This window comes from Crocuta crocuta, unplaced genomic scaffold (assembly GCF_008692635.1).
Source record: "Crocuta crocuta isolate KB4526 unplaced genomic scaffold, BGI_CrCroc_1.0 scaffold143, whole genome shotgun sequence".
Taxonomy (NCBI): domain Eukaryota; kingdom Metazoa; phylum Chordata; class Mammalia; order Carnivora; family Hyaenidae; genus Crocuta; species Crocuta crocuta.
This window is the reverse complement of record NW_027529175.1, coordinates 5149494-5165143: the sequence shown is the minus strand read 5'-3', so window position 1 is coordinate 5165143 and position 15650 is coordinate 5149494. Positions and strand designations below refer to the sequence as shown.

At 51.0% G+C, this 15650-nt stretch overlaps 2 protein-coding genes across 2 annotated transcripts in view; one reads left to right on the top strand and one right to left on the bottom strand.

Annotated features, from left to right (window-relative positions):
- RIBC2 (RIB43A domain with coiled-coils 2) overlaps window positions 1–10430 on the bottom strand; it is a 16533-nt gene extending 6103 nt beyond the window's left edge. Inside the window, exons 1-5 of the mRNA XM_077757897.1 lie at window positions 10137–10430; window positions 8807–8888; window positions 5482–5826; window positions 2781–2899; window positions 5–197 (exon numbers count right to left, since the gene is read on the bottom strand). Coding sequence (XP_077614023.1) covers window positions 5–197; window positions 2781–2899; window positions 5482–5826; window positions 8807–8888; window positions 10137–10250 — 853 coding nt within the window. The 5' untranslated portion in view covers window positions 10251–10430. The remainder of the gene's footprint in view (window positions 1–4; window positions 198–2780; window positions 2900–5481; window positions 5827–8806; window positions 8889–10136) is intronic.
- A 128-nt stretch (window positions 10431–10558) lies between these two features.
- SMC1B (structural maintenance of chromosomes 1B) overlaps window positions 10559–15650 on the top strand; it is a 71092-nt gene continuing 66000 nt past the window's right edge. The window contains exon 1 of the mRNA XM_077758014.1: window positions 10559–10693. Within this exon, the coding sequence (XP_077614140.1) occupies window positions 10585–10693 (109 nt within the window). The 5' untranslated portion in view covers window positions 10559–10584. The remainder of the gene's footprint in view (window positions 10694–15650) is intronic.

Below are 15650 nucleotides of genomic sequence, written 5' to 3'. Positions count from 1 at the left end.
AGACGGATGTGCTCCAGCTGCTCCCGGGTCATGCCCTTCCAGCGGTCGGGGACCACGCGGTGGGGCCCCAGGGAGCTGGCTGCCGGCTGCGGGTTCTCAGAGAGCAGGTCCCCGCGCAGCAGGTTGGAGATCTCGGCCAAGTTGTCTTCTTCTTCTTGTTTTTTCTCTCGAGTTTTCCTTTCCACTGACTCGGTGGCCTGCACAGGGGAGGACGGACGGTGAGGAAGACGCCCTGGGGGACCCCATGGGGGCTGAAGCAAGACCGGCAAATCTCACTGAAGGAAGAGTGTGGTCAAGTGCACCTGGGGCAGGTGGGGTGGGGGCGGAGACTCGCCAGGCTCGGATGTGGGGCGGCCCCTGGACCCTGGCTGCCTGGATGATGACGGCGTGACGGCTGGGCTGAGGGAGCCCCCACCTGTTGGATGCGTGTAGGACAGTTGCAGCTGCTTATTTGCACTGATTGGCCAAAGCAGGGAGCCGTCTCCCCGGGTTAGGCCGCCATCTCCTATGGGCGGGGCCTCACTCACCCCAGGGCAGGGCTCCGTGCCCGCCCCAGTGGCCCTGGGCACCTTGGGCGCCCGCAGGCTGCAAAGAACACCCACCAGAGTGATGCACAACAGTGGCGACTTCTCAAAGGTGAAATGCACATCAGCCACGGCCCTGGCGACCAACAGATTCCGGGTCAGACCCCCCTGCTCCAGGGAGGGTGAGGAGTGGAGCAAGAGGGCCCTGGCCGTGTGGCCGGGAACAAGTCGCGTCCCCTCTGGGCTGCAGCCAGCCGTCTCTCGGTCAAGTCAAGCTCAGTGCTCCCCGTGCTGTCTAGCAGTGAACAGACGGGGCACTCGGCAAGGCGCCCAGCACGCTGCCCCTGCTCACCGCAAGGCCCGCTCGACGGCGTCACCGAAGCGCCAGCTTGGCGGTGCCGCCAGCCTGGGTTCACGCGCTGGACTGCCCCACCCCCACCCCAGCCTGTCTCTTTATTAATTAGTTGTTTGTTTCTCAGTTAATCACGGCCCTCTGGCCGGGGAGGGTAGCCGGACGACAGCGCGGCGACCGCCCCAGCCCGCTGCGTGTGTGAACTCTTGATCCCACAACCACCCCCAGGGCACGCGCGACAGCCGTCGCTGCTGGTCACCACACTGCCGGTGCAGTCGCACTTCCCCNCTGGCTTAGCTCACTCTGACTAGTCCTGCTGGGCGTTACCACCATGCCCACTCTACGGATGATAAAACGGAGGCCCTGAGCCGGGACTTCCCACAGCGGCAGACGGGAGCCCGCACAGCCGGCCTCCGGCATCTGCCAGCAGCCCTGAGCCACAACCCGTGCCTGAGGAAAGGAGCAGCCCTCTCCTCGTCCCTCCTCGGTGGAGCCGGACTGACCCGCCTGCAATTTGCCCTGGAGGCAGCGACCTGGACCTCTGGATTAATGCCCCAGGCTGATGCATCCAGCCTACCTCTAGCCAGGAACAGCGCCGCAAAAGCCAAGGGTGGCTGCCCCCGGCGCAGGGGGCACTTCTGGCCGCGTTGTCCTGCAGCGAGCACGTGCGGGGCCGGGGGACCGAAAGTGCCAGCACGTTGCAGGCGCTCACTGAAGGGGTCGCCGCATGAGCCCGTCGATGGAGCGGCAACACCGTTTCCGAGGAAGCACACAGCAGTCCCACGGCCGCAGGGCTCAGTAAATGATCTGCCGAGCTAGACGCACGACGGGAAGAGCGGCCACAGGACACATGATGCAGCACAGGAGGGCCCCTTCCGCCATGAATTCTCCGCGGGGCCTGGAGCAAGTACCTGTCCTCAGGCACCGTCTGCACCACGGAAGCTGGCAGTGTGCCCTCCTCGGTCTTTGGCTCCGCCCTCCCCCCCCAGATCTCTGCCCCATTGAAAGCCAACCTTCTCTCTGGTCTCTGGCCCGGCCTCTCCAGGACGTTTTGGTTACCTAAGTGTGTCCCACCAGCAGGGCATTTTTGAGCTTGTGTCTCCAACATATTTAGCTCAGTACGTGGTACCACTAGACCATACAGACAGCATGCACTTCATGATGCACACCCGCACACACACACGCGCACGCACACTTGGGGATTAAACATGGTGAGGCGAGAAACAAATACTGGAGCCGAGGTCTCTACCCCCTTCCTGCTCTCTAGCGGATGGTCCGCACACCCTGCTCCGCACACCACAGTTCTGGGCAGCTCCAGGGCGGCGCCCATCCCACCCAGGATGTAGGCCTGCGTGTGAAAAGAAGGCCTGGAGCAGGATAGAGAGCTTGAAGCAAGGCCAGTGAGGGGGTGGCCGAAGTGGAGAGTTTGGGAGGACGCCCTGCAGGCATTAGGGAGGAGGGAGGTGTCAGGAGCGCTGTCAGCATGATAATCGCTCCCGTAGGGAGTGCCCGCGGCCTGTCCTGGCTGAGGATGAGCTCAGAGAGGTGCTAAAGAAGTGAGGCAAGGCGTTAGAGCAGTGCTAGATGGCCCTTTAGGTAGATGTCACGGTCCTTGGTGTTAGAGAAGAATCTGAGGTTTACAGAATTTAGAGACATGCCCCACCCCCATCGCCAGGCTCACAGGGTTAGTTTGGTCGAATTTCACCCCTGCCCCCGCCCCCGACTCAGAGCTCAGGAGCGGGGGCTGGGTCTCACTCATCCCTGTAGCGGGGCAGCCCCTGGCAGGGCCTTGCGGATTGTGTGGTGCGAGCCGGTGAAGGGCTGGGCTTGGGACGGGGACACGGGGGCGCCCGGGGAAGCGGCTGTGTGCTCATCCTTCCCTCCAGACAGAGCCTGGGATATACCTGGTTCTTGTTGAATTCTTTCACAGCTGCACAAACCGCCTTTCTGGTGGCGCTTTCCAGATTCTGTAAATGCTTGGCCGTTTCATCAAACTGCAGCCTTGTCTTGAAGTAGAGGTCCTCTGGAAGGAAGTGAAAGGCAGTCACACCTCGTGTGCCCACCCAGAGCCCCTCCCCGGGCGTGCGGAGCACCCTGCAGAGTGCTCCATCCACGCAGGTCTTCTTCTCCTGCCCTCGTCCAAGAGCGAGGCTGCCGGGGCTGCTGGGACACTTAGATGAGGGGATTCAGGTAAAGCTCTTGGGTGCCGGCTCCGAGCGTCAGCATCACTGCCGGGGATTGGCAACGTCTGCTAGCGACTGGGTAATGCCTGCTGGGGATTGATGATGTTTGCTGGGGATTGGTAATGTCTGCTGTGGTCCTGGGCTGGGGCCCCGATCCATCATCCTTACAATGGGCAAGGGAGCTCTGCTGTGGCGACCAGAGGGGGCTCCCCAGAGAAGGGGTGTCAGAGCAGGGAGCTATTCATGCAGCTACGGCAGGACTTTGCCAGGCCAACGTGGAGCGCAAGCAGCAGCAGAAGGGGTTCATGTGGAGCATCAAACAGCAAAACGTACAGGTCTGAGGTCAGACAAGAGCAGGCTCCTATCGCGGCCCAGACGCTTCCTAGCTCTGCGAACCTGAACTATTTCCCCAACCTTTCCGAGCCTCTAGCCCTCATCCAGGAGGCAGGACAACCCCCACACTGCAGGGCTGTTCCTTTAAAAAAAGTCACTGATCCAAAGGCCTTCATGTGATGTCAGTGCCCCGTGGTGTCCTCCCGATCTCCAAAAACAAAGACCAAACCTTAGCGGTGAATTAGTGGCCTCTGCTCCCCTTGAGCTTCATCTGCCTCCCCCTCTCCCTTTACCCTCTCCGTGGACACAGCGCCACGAGGAGGGACACAGGACTGTGCACCTGCCGGACACACAGTGTGCGGTGGCGGGTAAGACGGCTCTTCCTGCCTCTGTCAAGCTTACTGTCTGGGCGATGAGCTAGGTCATAAACAGATGAACCCCATCTGAACCCCCATGAGCAGTGGTCCGAGAAATGAATCTGGTTTTTATTCCGAGTGAAATGAGAAGCTATTGGAAGGGTGTGAGCTCCAGATCTAGCTGCATTGTTGGCAGGATCATTCTGGTCACGGGGTTGAGAAGCAACAGTAGAGGAGGCAAGGGCGGAGGCAGGGAGACCACTTAGGGGCAAGAGCAATGGTCCCCTGAGAGGCGCTGATAGCTGCGTCCAGAGGGGTGATGGGGGAGCTGCAGAGACACAGCTGGGATTTGAGACGATTTGCTGCTGGGCTGGATACGGCATTGGAGAGAAAGGAAGGAGTCAAGATGCCCTGGGGTTGGGGCTTGAGCAACCCGACAACGCAGCTCCCACTGACGGGGTGGGAGTTCGTGGGCGGCAGGCCGGTGTGCCTTGTATTGACTTCGGTAAGTTTACGAGACATCGAAGAGCAGATCGACGTTCAGAGGTGACTGGATGTATGAGCCTGGATTCAGGGGAAAATCCGGGCTGGAAGGGTAAATTTGGGGAAAGATGACCTATCGGTGGTGTTTAAACCCACAAGACTAGCTGAGCTCACCAACAGACGGTGTGTGGTTGAGGGGAGAGGTGCAGAGGGCGCTGGTGAGACACACACACACACACACACACACACACACACACACACACCCCAAAAAAGGAGAAAAGGGGAGGGGCGCCGGGGGGGATGAGGGTGTTTCCCGGAAGCTGGTGGAGGGGAGTATTTCCAGGAGGAAGAGACCATCGGCTACCGCACAGGCCGCGGATGAAGGAGCCGCCTGAAAACGGAGCTTGGATGTGGCGGGACAGAGGCCCTGGTGACGGCGGCCAGGCAGGTTCAGGGCAGGGTGGAGGCAGAAGTCTGGATGGGGTGCACGCAGAGGGGACAGGAGATAGCCGTCCAGGGAGACACGCCCCAGAGAACACAGAGAGAAGAGAGGAGGGGAGGCTGGGGGGAGGCTGCAGGGAAGGAACTAGAGGGACAGGGCTGTGGGGCTCGTCCAGTATCACGGATCCCGCCTGCGTCTTCACTGTAGCTCTTCTGTGTCCTGTAACCCGGCTGGCACGTGGCACGAGAGCGGTGACGCCGTCCTCTCCGTTACCCAGCCTTCCTGGGAGGAGAGGTCACCGGAGACCAGGGGCCGCTGGGGGTCCACACAAACACGGGCCACCCGAGTGCGGCCAGGGGCTACGCAGCCACTCAGGGATGGAGGCTGCTTCACGCCTTGGAGGCTTTGCCAGAGCCGTTCCCGGGGCCTGGAGGGGCCTGCTGAGGCCACGGGACCCCTGAGCCCTAGGCTGCACTCCCCATACCCTGCGGGAGCTTCTAGCACAGCCCCCAGAAGCCCCCACTGGGCCTGTGGATTTCCCGCTGTCTTCGCAGCAGACTGGGCGCCTACTGAGGGCCGGGCGGATTCTGAGCCACTCGGTACCTTCTGGAACCCCGGGCGGGGGGCACAGGGTTGCAAGCTCAGAAACGAAGACGTTTACATCCCGGAAGGCAGGCTCTTTCCCCTCGCAGCCAACGCAGCACAGTGGAAGGACTTGAAAGGCAAAACGGGGCAGGGGGAAAGCCCAGGGGAATCCGATTTGTCGGAGAAAGTACGGAGGCCCGTTTGTGCTTTTTGGCTCCGTTACCTGCACGCCTTTGGGCTGCCCGGGCCCTCTCCTGTTCGCGCTGCTGCTGTGAGGCCCATTCTCGGTTCTGTTCCTCCTGGAATCTCTTCCTCTCGTGGAAGTTTAAATCCTCTCCCATGAACCTCTGCATTCCGGACACCGTGTTCCGAATATCGTTATCTGACTGCCTCGCGGGCAGATCTTTCCTAAGGGCCAGGGGGTCAGACAGGTCAAACTCGCGGCGAGTTTCTGGCTTCTGGAAGGTCTGCTGGAAATCACTGATGGCTTTACAGAGGCTTTTCTTATCTCTCCTTTCTCGGCCTTCTAACATGCACATGATTTTGTCATTTTGCCTCATTTCAGCAGCTAGAGGAGACACAGCATATCCGTAAGGTTAAGGTTCAGAGGAAAAATACATTTGATCCACTTTAAAAAATTGTAAATTTCCAGTGGTTCTAAAAGTAATATAAAGCCTCCAAAAGGGTAACACAATCATTAAAGAATTAGTATTTTTTAAAAAAAATGTTAATGTTTCTTTATTTTTGAGGGAGACAGAGTGCAAGTAGGGGAGGGGCAGAGAGAGAGGGAGACACAGAATCGGAAGCAGGCTCCAGGCTCCGAGCTGTCAGCACAGAGCATGATGCAGGGCTCGAACCCACAAACCGCAAGATCATGACTTGAGCTGAAGTTGGACGCTCAACTGACTGAGCCACCCAGGCGCCCCAAGAATTAGTATTCTGAATATGCAAAGGGTACCTACAAATCAGTTTTAAAAACCAAACAACCAAAGCAAACAGTGTGCCAAGAACAGGAACCGGAAAATCACTATAAAGAAACCTGAATGATCAATAAGCTTGTGAAAAGATGATTGACCTTACAAGGTGGGAAATATCTAATAAATTGGCAAAATATTTAAAATGCTAATGATAGAGTATGTTAGTAAGGACATTAGTAAGGGTGGTAAGGAAACAAGATTTCTCATTCACTGCTTGTGGGAGTGTGACTTAGTGCACTTATAACTTTGGAAAGCAATTGGCCAATATCCCGTAAAATGGAAAACACACACACCCTAATACCTACTAGTTCCCCTTCTAGGGTGTCTGTCACCTGCATACACTAGGGACACGATGCACGGATAGGCATGCGGCAGTGTTTGGAAAAAAATCTACCCATGGGGGAATGAATAAAGAAATTGCAATTAATTCATATAAATATACGGGACAAAGTGAGCATTCTCTATGTAGATCACCGATTAATTTTAAAAATACAGTGAAAACAAAAAGTTGCAAAAGGATCCACTCAATGTATTTATGTAAAATTTCATGTGAAATTTACATAAAATTTTAAAACACACATGCAATCTTATATTGTCATGAGTATGTCCATAAATAGTACAGAATTATAAGAAACGTGCGTGGGAATGATGCGTCCGTCTGAGAAGGGAGGAAGAGGGGGACGTGGGGGAGAGGTCTATCTATCCATCTATAACTATACATCTACATATGTAGGTTTATATATATTTACATATACATATAAAACACACATATTTATATACATGATAGCACTTATATATATGGCTATAGATACACATACATACATATATAGCATTTAATTCTCAAAAACATTCTTAAAATAAAAGATCTAAAGCTATGGCAAAATGATAACATTTTAATCTGGTAGTAGGTATATAAGTGTCTGTCATATCATTCTTGTAAGTTTTATTTATCTTGTAAAAATTATTTTGTTCAAATTTGTTTATTTAGAGAGTGTGTGGGTGGAAGTGGAAGAAGGGTGGGGGGGAGAGAAAGAGAGAGAGAGGGAGAGAGACAGAATCTCAAGCAGGCTTCACACCCAGCGAGGAGCCCAACAAAGGCCTCAATCCCACAAACTGTGAGATCATGATCTGAGCCAAAATCAAGAGTCCCACGCTTAATGCACTGAGCCACCTAGGTGCCCCAGGTTTGAGTTATTTTTAAACACGACAAAGGTAAGCTATTTAGAAACTAGAGAATGGTACAAAGAAGAAAATACATTTCCCTTGTATTCTGTCATTCCAACATTACCACTGCTGACATTCTGGTATATTTCCTTTCTGTCTTTCTCTAAGCTTATTTCTTTTTATATATTTTAACATTTAATGGATAGCCCTTGGTACATACAATTTTCTATCCTCCTTCTACTTAAAAGGTCCTTATGGTGCTTTAAGAAGAAATAAGCTGGACCTGTTGCACCTGATTTGGGAAAATAATTCTATTTGGAATTTTTAAAAAAATGTTTATTTACTTATTTTGTGAGAGAGCGTGCACTCACATGGGGGAGGAGCAGAGAGAGAGAGAGAGACGATCTTAAGCAGGCTCCACGCTCAGCAAGGAGCCTCACTCAGGATTCAATCCCATGAACCATGACATCATGACCTGAGCCAAAATCAAGAATCAGACACTTGGGGCACCTGGGTGGCTTAGTCGGTTAAGCATCCAACTTTCGCTTAGGTCATGATCTCGCGGTTCATGGGTTCGAGCCCCGTGTCGGGCTCTGTGCTGACTGCCAGCTCAGAGCCTGGAGCCTGTGTCAGTCTGTGACTCCCTCTCTCTCTGACCCTCCCCTGCTCACGCTGTCTCTCTCTCTCTCTCGCTCTCTCCTAGAAATAAATAAAACATTAAAAAAAAAAAAGAATCAGACACTTAACCGACTGAGCCACGCAGGTGCCTCTATTTGGAATTTTTATCTCAGAGCTCTCACACTATCTAGCTCTGAGTCAGTACAGGGTGTCAGCCGAGATGCCCTCTAGTTCAAGCAGCTGTCTCCAGGAGAAGAGCTGAAACATCTTGGCAGAGAATGGTGTGTGTGTTTAAGGGTTTTCATGTTGGTTTTTAAAGAAAACTGAGAACAGGGACGCCTGGATGTCTCAGTCTGTTAAGCGTTGGACTTGGGCTCAGGTCATGATCTCACAGCTTGTGAGTTTGAGCCCTGAGTAGGACTCTGTGCTGACAGCTCAGAACCTGGAGCCTGCCTCATATTCTGTCTCTGTCTCTGTCACTCTCTCTCAGCCCCTCCTTCCCTCACTCTCTCTCTCTCTCTCAAAAATAAACATTAAGAAAAAAAGAAAACCGAGAACAATGCACCTTTACCTTTACAATATATTTCCTACAACCCACATAGAATTCAGTAGCTGTTTTCCTTTTAAGAGAGAAAGAATCTACACATTAATTGAGCACAAGCAATGGTAAAATTTTTAAAAGGGTGAAGAGGGTGAAAATGACAAGCTTTTACACTTTTGAAACAATGAGGACTGGGGTCTAGAGTTACACAGCCCCAAACTGCTAGATAGGCTTTCGGAGATGCTCACCAAAAGTTTCATGTCTAGCTTTTTCAGTTGCTTCTTTTATCTTCCGGTCATGAACCTGAAAGTCCCAGGCTTCTGTGTCTCCCTGGGAATGGAAAACAAAGGGAGAGGAGTTAGAGTCAGATGATTTTAGTCGGTTCATACCAATCCTACTTATCTTTTTAAAGCCTTGTTCCACTGTTAACTAGTCATCTTAGGTACACATCAATTCTTTTCATACATTTTCATACCTTTTCAGCCTGTCCTCAGAGCTTCCTTCTCCCTTTCTCTTAGTTTATAGATATCTGCAGAACAGGGCTTAGGCAACCCCTCCTCCAGGAAGCAATCTCTGATTTCCTCTCCCAGTCTCAGTCTGTGCGCCCCTGATACCCCATGCTCCCCTCCCTCACAGCACTGATTCCACTGCATATGAATGTGGCCATTTTTTATTTTTTGTAATATAAATTTTTTAGAGTACGTTATTTATTTAAATTCAAGTTAGTCAACATACAACATAGTATTGGTTTCAGGAACAGAACCCAGTGATTCATCACTTACATATAACACCCAGTGCTGATCCCAAGTGCACTCCTTAATGCCCATCACCCATTTAGCCCGGCCCCTCCACCCCTCCAGCAGCCCTCAATTCCTTCTTTGTACTTATAATTTTTTAATGTTTATTTTTGAGAGAGAGAGCACGAGTTGGAGAGGGACAGAGAGAGAGAGAGCGGGAGACACAGACTCTGAAGCAGCTCCAGGCTCTGAGCTGTCAGCACAGAGCCCTCCCTGGGGACCCACAAAACCCTGACATCATGACCTGAGCAGAAGCTCGAGGCTCAACCGGCTGAGCCACCCAGGCGGCCCTGTCTTCTGTATTTAAGAGCCTCTTATGGTTTGCCCGTGTGACCGTTTTAATGCCAGAGTCCACCGGGCCATGAACTCTGCAAGGTCAGGCAGGGATCGCCATGCGCCCCATTTCCTGGGGCAGCCCAAGAGTACCACAAAATAGTAACTCCGCTGGCGCTGGCCTGTGTCTAATGAAGAGACTGGAAGGAACCCCCGGCGGTGCAGAAAACTCGGCTCAGAGAAAGGAGAGCCTTGTGGTCTCTGGTTAGCCACTCCCTGCAGGCAAGCCCCGCGCCTCTCCCGCAAGAGAGAGGGCGCAGTAGGTGGTCTGCGAAGGTCTCCCCGTCTTCGGCGGTAAACACGAGCTGGTCCCCGCAGCAGAGCTGGTGCCGCCTGCGGCCGCGCCTGGATCAGCAGTCTCGCTGCAGGGGCTCGTCCCTGGTCTCCCGCCGCCCACCCGCTCGCTGCCCCCTCCCCCTACACATGCCCACCGGGTAGACGACCTCACCCCGACGAGCCTGCCCCTGGCGTTGAAGATCCGTTTCTGCCTGCACAGCTCCCCGTGACTCCTCTTGGCCAGGCGTAAGTGCTGCTCCAGGTCTCTGGGCTGCGCTACCTCCATGGCTGCAAATCGCGAAGAAACTCCAAAGGGGTTTTAAGACAAGCGAGATGAAAAGGGAAAGACAACCAAAATAATACCAGCGGTGGTCTCAGCGAGGCTGGCTCCCTAGGAGGCCGCGCGGGCGCGACGCGAGCCGGCTCCGCCAGCTTTCAGCCCGCGGCCTCTGCAAAGGCGCGGAGACCCGCGCTGCTCGGAAACGTAAACAACCCGGTTGCTTGGGAACCGCGCGGCGCTCGCCGGAGTCTCGCTGTCCTCTCGCGAGACGCCGCGGGCACTTCCCGCGCTTTTGCCGCCGGCGTGTGCGGACGCCGCTTGAGGCGCGGACGGCGCAGCCATGGGCCGTCTGGAGCTGTTGCTCGTGGAGAACTTTAAGTCGTGGCGGGGCCGCCAGGTCATCGGCCCCTTCAAGAGGTTCACCTGCATCATCGGCCCCAACGGCTCCGGTAACTGGGACCCTGAACGCCTCTCCCCTCCCGGTCGTCCAGAACCCGTTTTGCCTGAGGGGACGCGAGCGCGGCCTAGCGTGCTGGACGCGCGGGGGTTGCGGTCCTCCTGGTGCCGGACCCCGGCCCTGAGCCCCCGGCCCTGCGTCCGCCGCCGCNAGCCCTCGACCAACCACCTCGAACGCCAGACCCTGGCCCTTCCCCTCCAGAACCCCGACCCGCCGCCAGGAGCCCACCCTCACCCTCTGCAGCTGGGCCACGACCCAACCCCGGGTTTGTCCCGGACCCCCCTCCTTGCGGCGTCTCCCCCGGCCCTCCCAGCGCCCCCGCCTGTCCCGAGCAGCTGTGAAGGCGCGCGCGCGAGTTGCGTCTTTGCGCAGTGCCCGCTGTGTCCAGCCCTAAAGCAAGGTCGCCATAGAGCAGGTTCGGGATCCCAAACTCAGGGACCTTTCGCCACCTGTTGGATGTGGCCTCTTCCACGTGGCGCAAAGCACACAGCACACAACGGGGAAGGGCGGGAGGTGGGAAGGTAACCAGCCCGTCCTGAAGTCACTGTGGACGCGAGGCCTCAGTCGGGGTCCCTGCTCAGAGCTTCCTGCTCTTTTACGTTCGAGCAGTGAAGTTCCTTCCTGAGGTCAGCCCCGCAGAGCCTGCCACCGGCTGCGCGTGGAGGTGGTCATAGAGGGGTCAGTGCCCGGGGAGACTGGCGCTTTGCTGCAAAAATCCTCTTTTTAAAAAAAAAAAAAAATTATTTTTGAAAGAGAGACAGAATGTGAGCAGGGGAGGGGCAGGGAGAGAGGGAGACACAGAATCTGAAGCAGCTCCGGGCTCCGAGCTGTCAGCACAGAGTCCGACGCAGGGCTCGAACCCACGAACCGTGAGATCATAACTTGAGCGGAAGTCGGCCGCTTAACCGACTGAGCCACCCAGGCATCCTCCACCCTCCTTTTTTTTTTTTTTTCCTTTTTTGAGCAAAACATCTGGAGAGAGCGAGCAGGCTCCCGTGCCCAAGAGGGGGAGGGAAACAGGGCGAGGTAGGGAGAGACTCTTGCGCAGGCTTCAGGCTCAGCTTGCATTCCCAGCAAGGCTTAACCTCATGATGGTGAGATCGCTGTCTGAGTGGAAATCAAGAGTCAGAGGCTTACCTGACTGCGCCCCCAAGGTGCCCCCCAATTCCTCTCTTTTTAAAGGGATGTGATCAGTCCTGGCCTTTGCAGTCCTCTTGGTTTCTGTGGTTCTAAGTTCTGACTGTGTCACCCGCTGATGCTGGTCTGGGTGCTGTCTGGTCTGGGCTGCAGTGTCATTGCTTGACGTGAACGGCGGTGTGACTCTACACCCCTCCTCTCCATGCCCTTCCCTTCCTCATCCAAAGATCGACAGTGAGATCTGGAGGAAGTAGTTGGTTCTGAGGAGCCCGAACAACAATTTGGATTCAAGGAACTTTGTATACGGGAGCGCTGTAATGATGGCGTTCATGGAGTTTTACTAAGTTCCTGGCACCCCTGTTTCTGTTTAATCCTCACAAATGGGTAGTATCCCATTTTACGGTTTAGGAAACAGGTTCAGAGGGGCCAGATGACTTTCCAAGGTTGTCCAGTAAGTGGGGAGTCTGGACTTGAGTTGGGGCCTGGCCAGCCTGTGGAGGGCCGGAAGTGATGGTTACTTTGAGCTTTTTCCTAACTCTGGAGTCTTCTTTTGGCTCTCTCAGTCCAGATTTCCTTTCTGAGCCCAGAAACCATTCTTGGGTTGAAAGATGATGTTTGCCCGAATAAAGTAACTTATTTGACAGACCTTGAGTAGGAAACGGAAGTATGTGTTTTCCTGGCACTCCAAATCTAGAGTATAATTATGATGGAACTGTGGTGAAATTTCTGTTACTTTATAAAAATAACTACTGTTTAATGTTTTCTTTGCACTTAGTATATGTGAAAGAACACGTGAGCTTGGAAATGTGCACATAATTGAGGATTTCCTTGCCTCTTCTGTGTAATATATTACCTCATTCACACTTATTCTGTTATCAAAAAGACACTGAAAAGATAATTATTACAAACGATCCTTGCATTCCTACCCTAATCTTCACTCATTTATCACCTTACTAGGCCCACCATCAGTTGATTTCACCTTTTAACTGGTGATTATGTGAAGGGTTGCTCAATTATATTTTGTACTTACAACAGTGTAATGTTTTGAATGAGTATTTATATAAAATACTACAGTCAGCCTGAACGACTTGCCCATTACCATTCAAGATCCTGTTGAACTGTTGTTTTGAACTTTTTAAAACTAGTGCCAAATATAAGTTTCAAAATGATCTGATTTCTTATCATAATTCAATACATATTGTGATTAACAACAAATCTTAAGGTTATTGTGAAAATGCCTCCACAAATTCCTCTTGTCCCCATGCCCTGGAGGCTCCCTCTTGAGAATCGCTGGTAACCCAGAGACTTTGCTTAGAACCATAGGAAGCCAGTCATGGATTATTGCAGCATTGCCTTTAATATAATCTCTCTACAACAAAGATTTCTGGTTTACTTTTTGGTGAATTTTACATGAGCTGTTCACATTCTCCTTCTATACAGAGGCTAAAACTCAGGATAATTCCCAAGACAAATTTAATAAGTGGTATTTCATTTATATTTTTGAACGCTTCTTTTAATAAATAATCTGAAAGAATTACTGGCACATTTAGGTAGATTTTCTAACCCAACTGATAATTTTCTGTTATATTCATTTTCTCTTAAACTTCAATTTATTGCTGATTAGTCACACTTTTTGCAATAATTTCCTCTTGTTGCCACCTGTCAAAATTTGACATGTTCTCGTTTGTTTTTAGTAAATCTAATGTTGGCTTTTTATGGTAGTGGGAAAAATTTCATCTTTGATTTTAACCTTGATGTTTGCCACTCAAATTTAGCAAATAGTTTTTACAAATACATAGTGTTAGAAGCAAAAGGAGGTATGTATTCTAAGAGCTTCTGCTCCCAAGGTATAGGGAGTATAACAAAATACAGTAACTGAAATAGGAGGCCGAATAACACTGTTTATGTAACTTTAAACAAGGAAAACACTAGATCTGTTTTGGGGAGGTACAGACAAGAAGAGATCATGATTAGGGAAGATTTTCTAGAGGAATTATCATTTGAGCTGGCTCAAAGAGTAAAGAGTATTTTTCCAGGGGTTTGGGAAGCTCAATCGGTGAAACAGCTAATAGTCCAAATTGGCAGGAATGTAGTGCCTGTGCAGGGAGCTGTGGCATAGAACATCAGAGTCCTATTGGGTAAGTCCTTGCCAGGGTGATAAATTTAACCTTACGGAAAAAATGGTAGACTTTGAAGCATATTTAGCAGGGAAGTACTACAAGCGTACCTGAGTCCTCTCCACATCTGTTTTAAATCCCGCCCCCTTTTATTCTGTATATCTTTCTCATTGGATTTTATCTTTCTCCCTTATTGGGTAATTTTCATTGGTATTAATACATGCCTTATTATCACTCTCATAGAGGGTAGATAGCTGTATGAAAAGGAAGTATAGTACAATGTTAATTGTAGAATTTAGTGGTAAACATGTGGGTGTTTACTATGAAATTCTTTCACCTTTCTTGTATATTTGAAAATTTTTTAGGGTTTCCTGGGTGGCTCAGTCGGTTAAGCATCTGACTCTTGATTTTGGTTCAGGTCATGATCTCACGGTAGTGGGGTTGCACTTAGGGCTCAGCATGGAGCATGGAGCCTGCTTGGGATTCTCTCTCCCCCTCTGGCCTCCTCCCCCACTTGCACACTCTCTTTCTCTCTCTGAAAATAAAAAGAAAAATTTTATGATGAAATGCTTGGGGGAAAATCCTTTGAACATCACTGTCTCTTTAGGCTATTGCCCCAGTTTATCAATACAGTGAAACTCTTTGAGCCATTCTCAGTGCTCTTGATTCAGTGTTCAGTCCCAGGCTCCACTGAAATGATTTCTCTATGTCACTGTTGACCTACATCTTATACGAGTCAGTGGCCAATTTCCGGTCCTCATCCCCTGTGATTTATCAATGGTATTTCATTCATTTAAAAATAATTGAATGCCTACTATGTGCCACGTACTATTCTCCTCAGAGAACAAACAGGACAAAAATCCCTTCCCATATAGAAGTTACCTTCAAAGGCTGAGAGACAGACAACAGACTCAATAAGAAAAGCATATAGAATGTTAAGGTGTTAAGTATTAAGGAGAAAAATAGTAACAGGAGAGAAATAGGAAATACTGGGGGTGTTTTTAAAGAGTTAGTCAAAGGAAGGTTTGCTGTCTAGGTAGCATGGTGATCACATTTCATCCCTCCTTGAGTCACTTTGCTCTTTTGACTTTGTACACCAACTAGGTTTCCTCCTGTTTCACTGGCATGCCTCAGCTATTGGCTGATTCTCCCCTGGCTCTCTAGAGTCCTCCCCGCCCCCTGGAAATAGGTCCTTTGTCTCTTCCCTACATTCTTTTCCCACATGATCTTATTCAGTTTCATAGCTTCAAATACCATCCTTATGCAACTGACTTCCAAAAGTATATATCTAGTCTATAATATTCAGCTTTTTTTTTTTTTTTTTGCTATTTCTAGTAGACCTATAAAATGCTATAATTAGGGGCACCTAGCTGGCTCAGTCAAGTTCAAGCCCCATGTTGGGCACAGAAATTACTTACAAATACAGTCTTTAAAAAACAAATACTATAATCAGAAAGAGTAGCAAATTTCCTCTCCCCCACTTCCATGAGACAAACCTATTCCTTCCGAGGTCTTACCTGCTTGGTAAGGGACGCAATTGGACCAGAAACCCAGAGTCATTCTTTATTCCTCCTTCTACACCCCACTTCCCTCATCTAATCTTCTATAAATCCTAATAACTCTATCTCTGAAATACATCCTGAATCCAGTTGTTTCTTGCCTTTTTTTTTTTTTTTTTTTTTTTTTTTTTTTTTT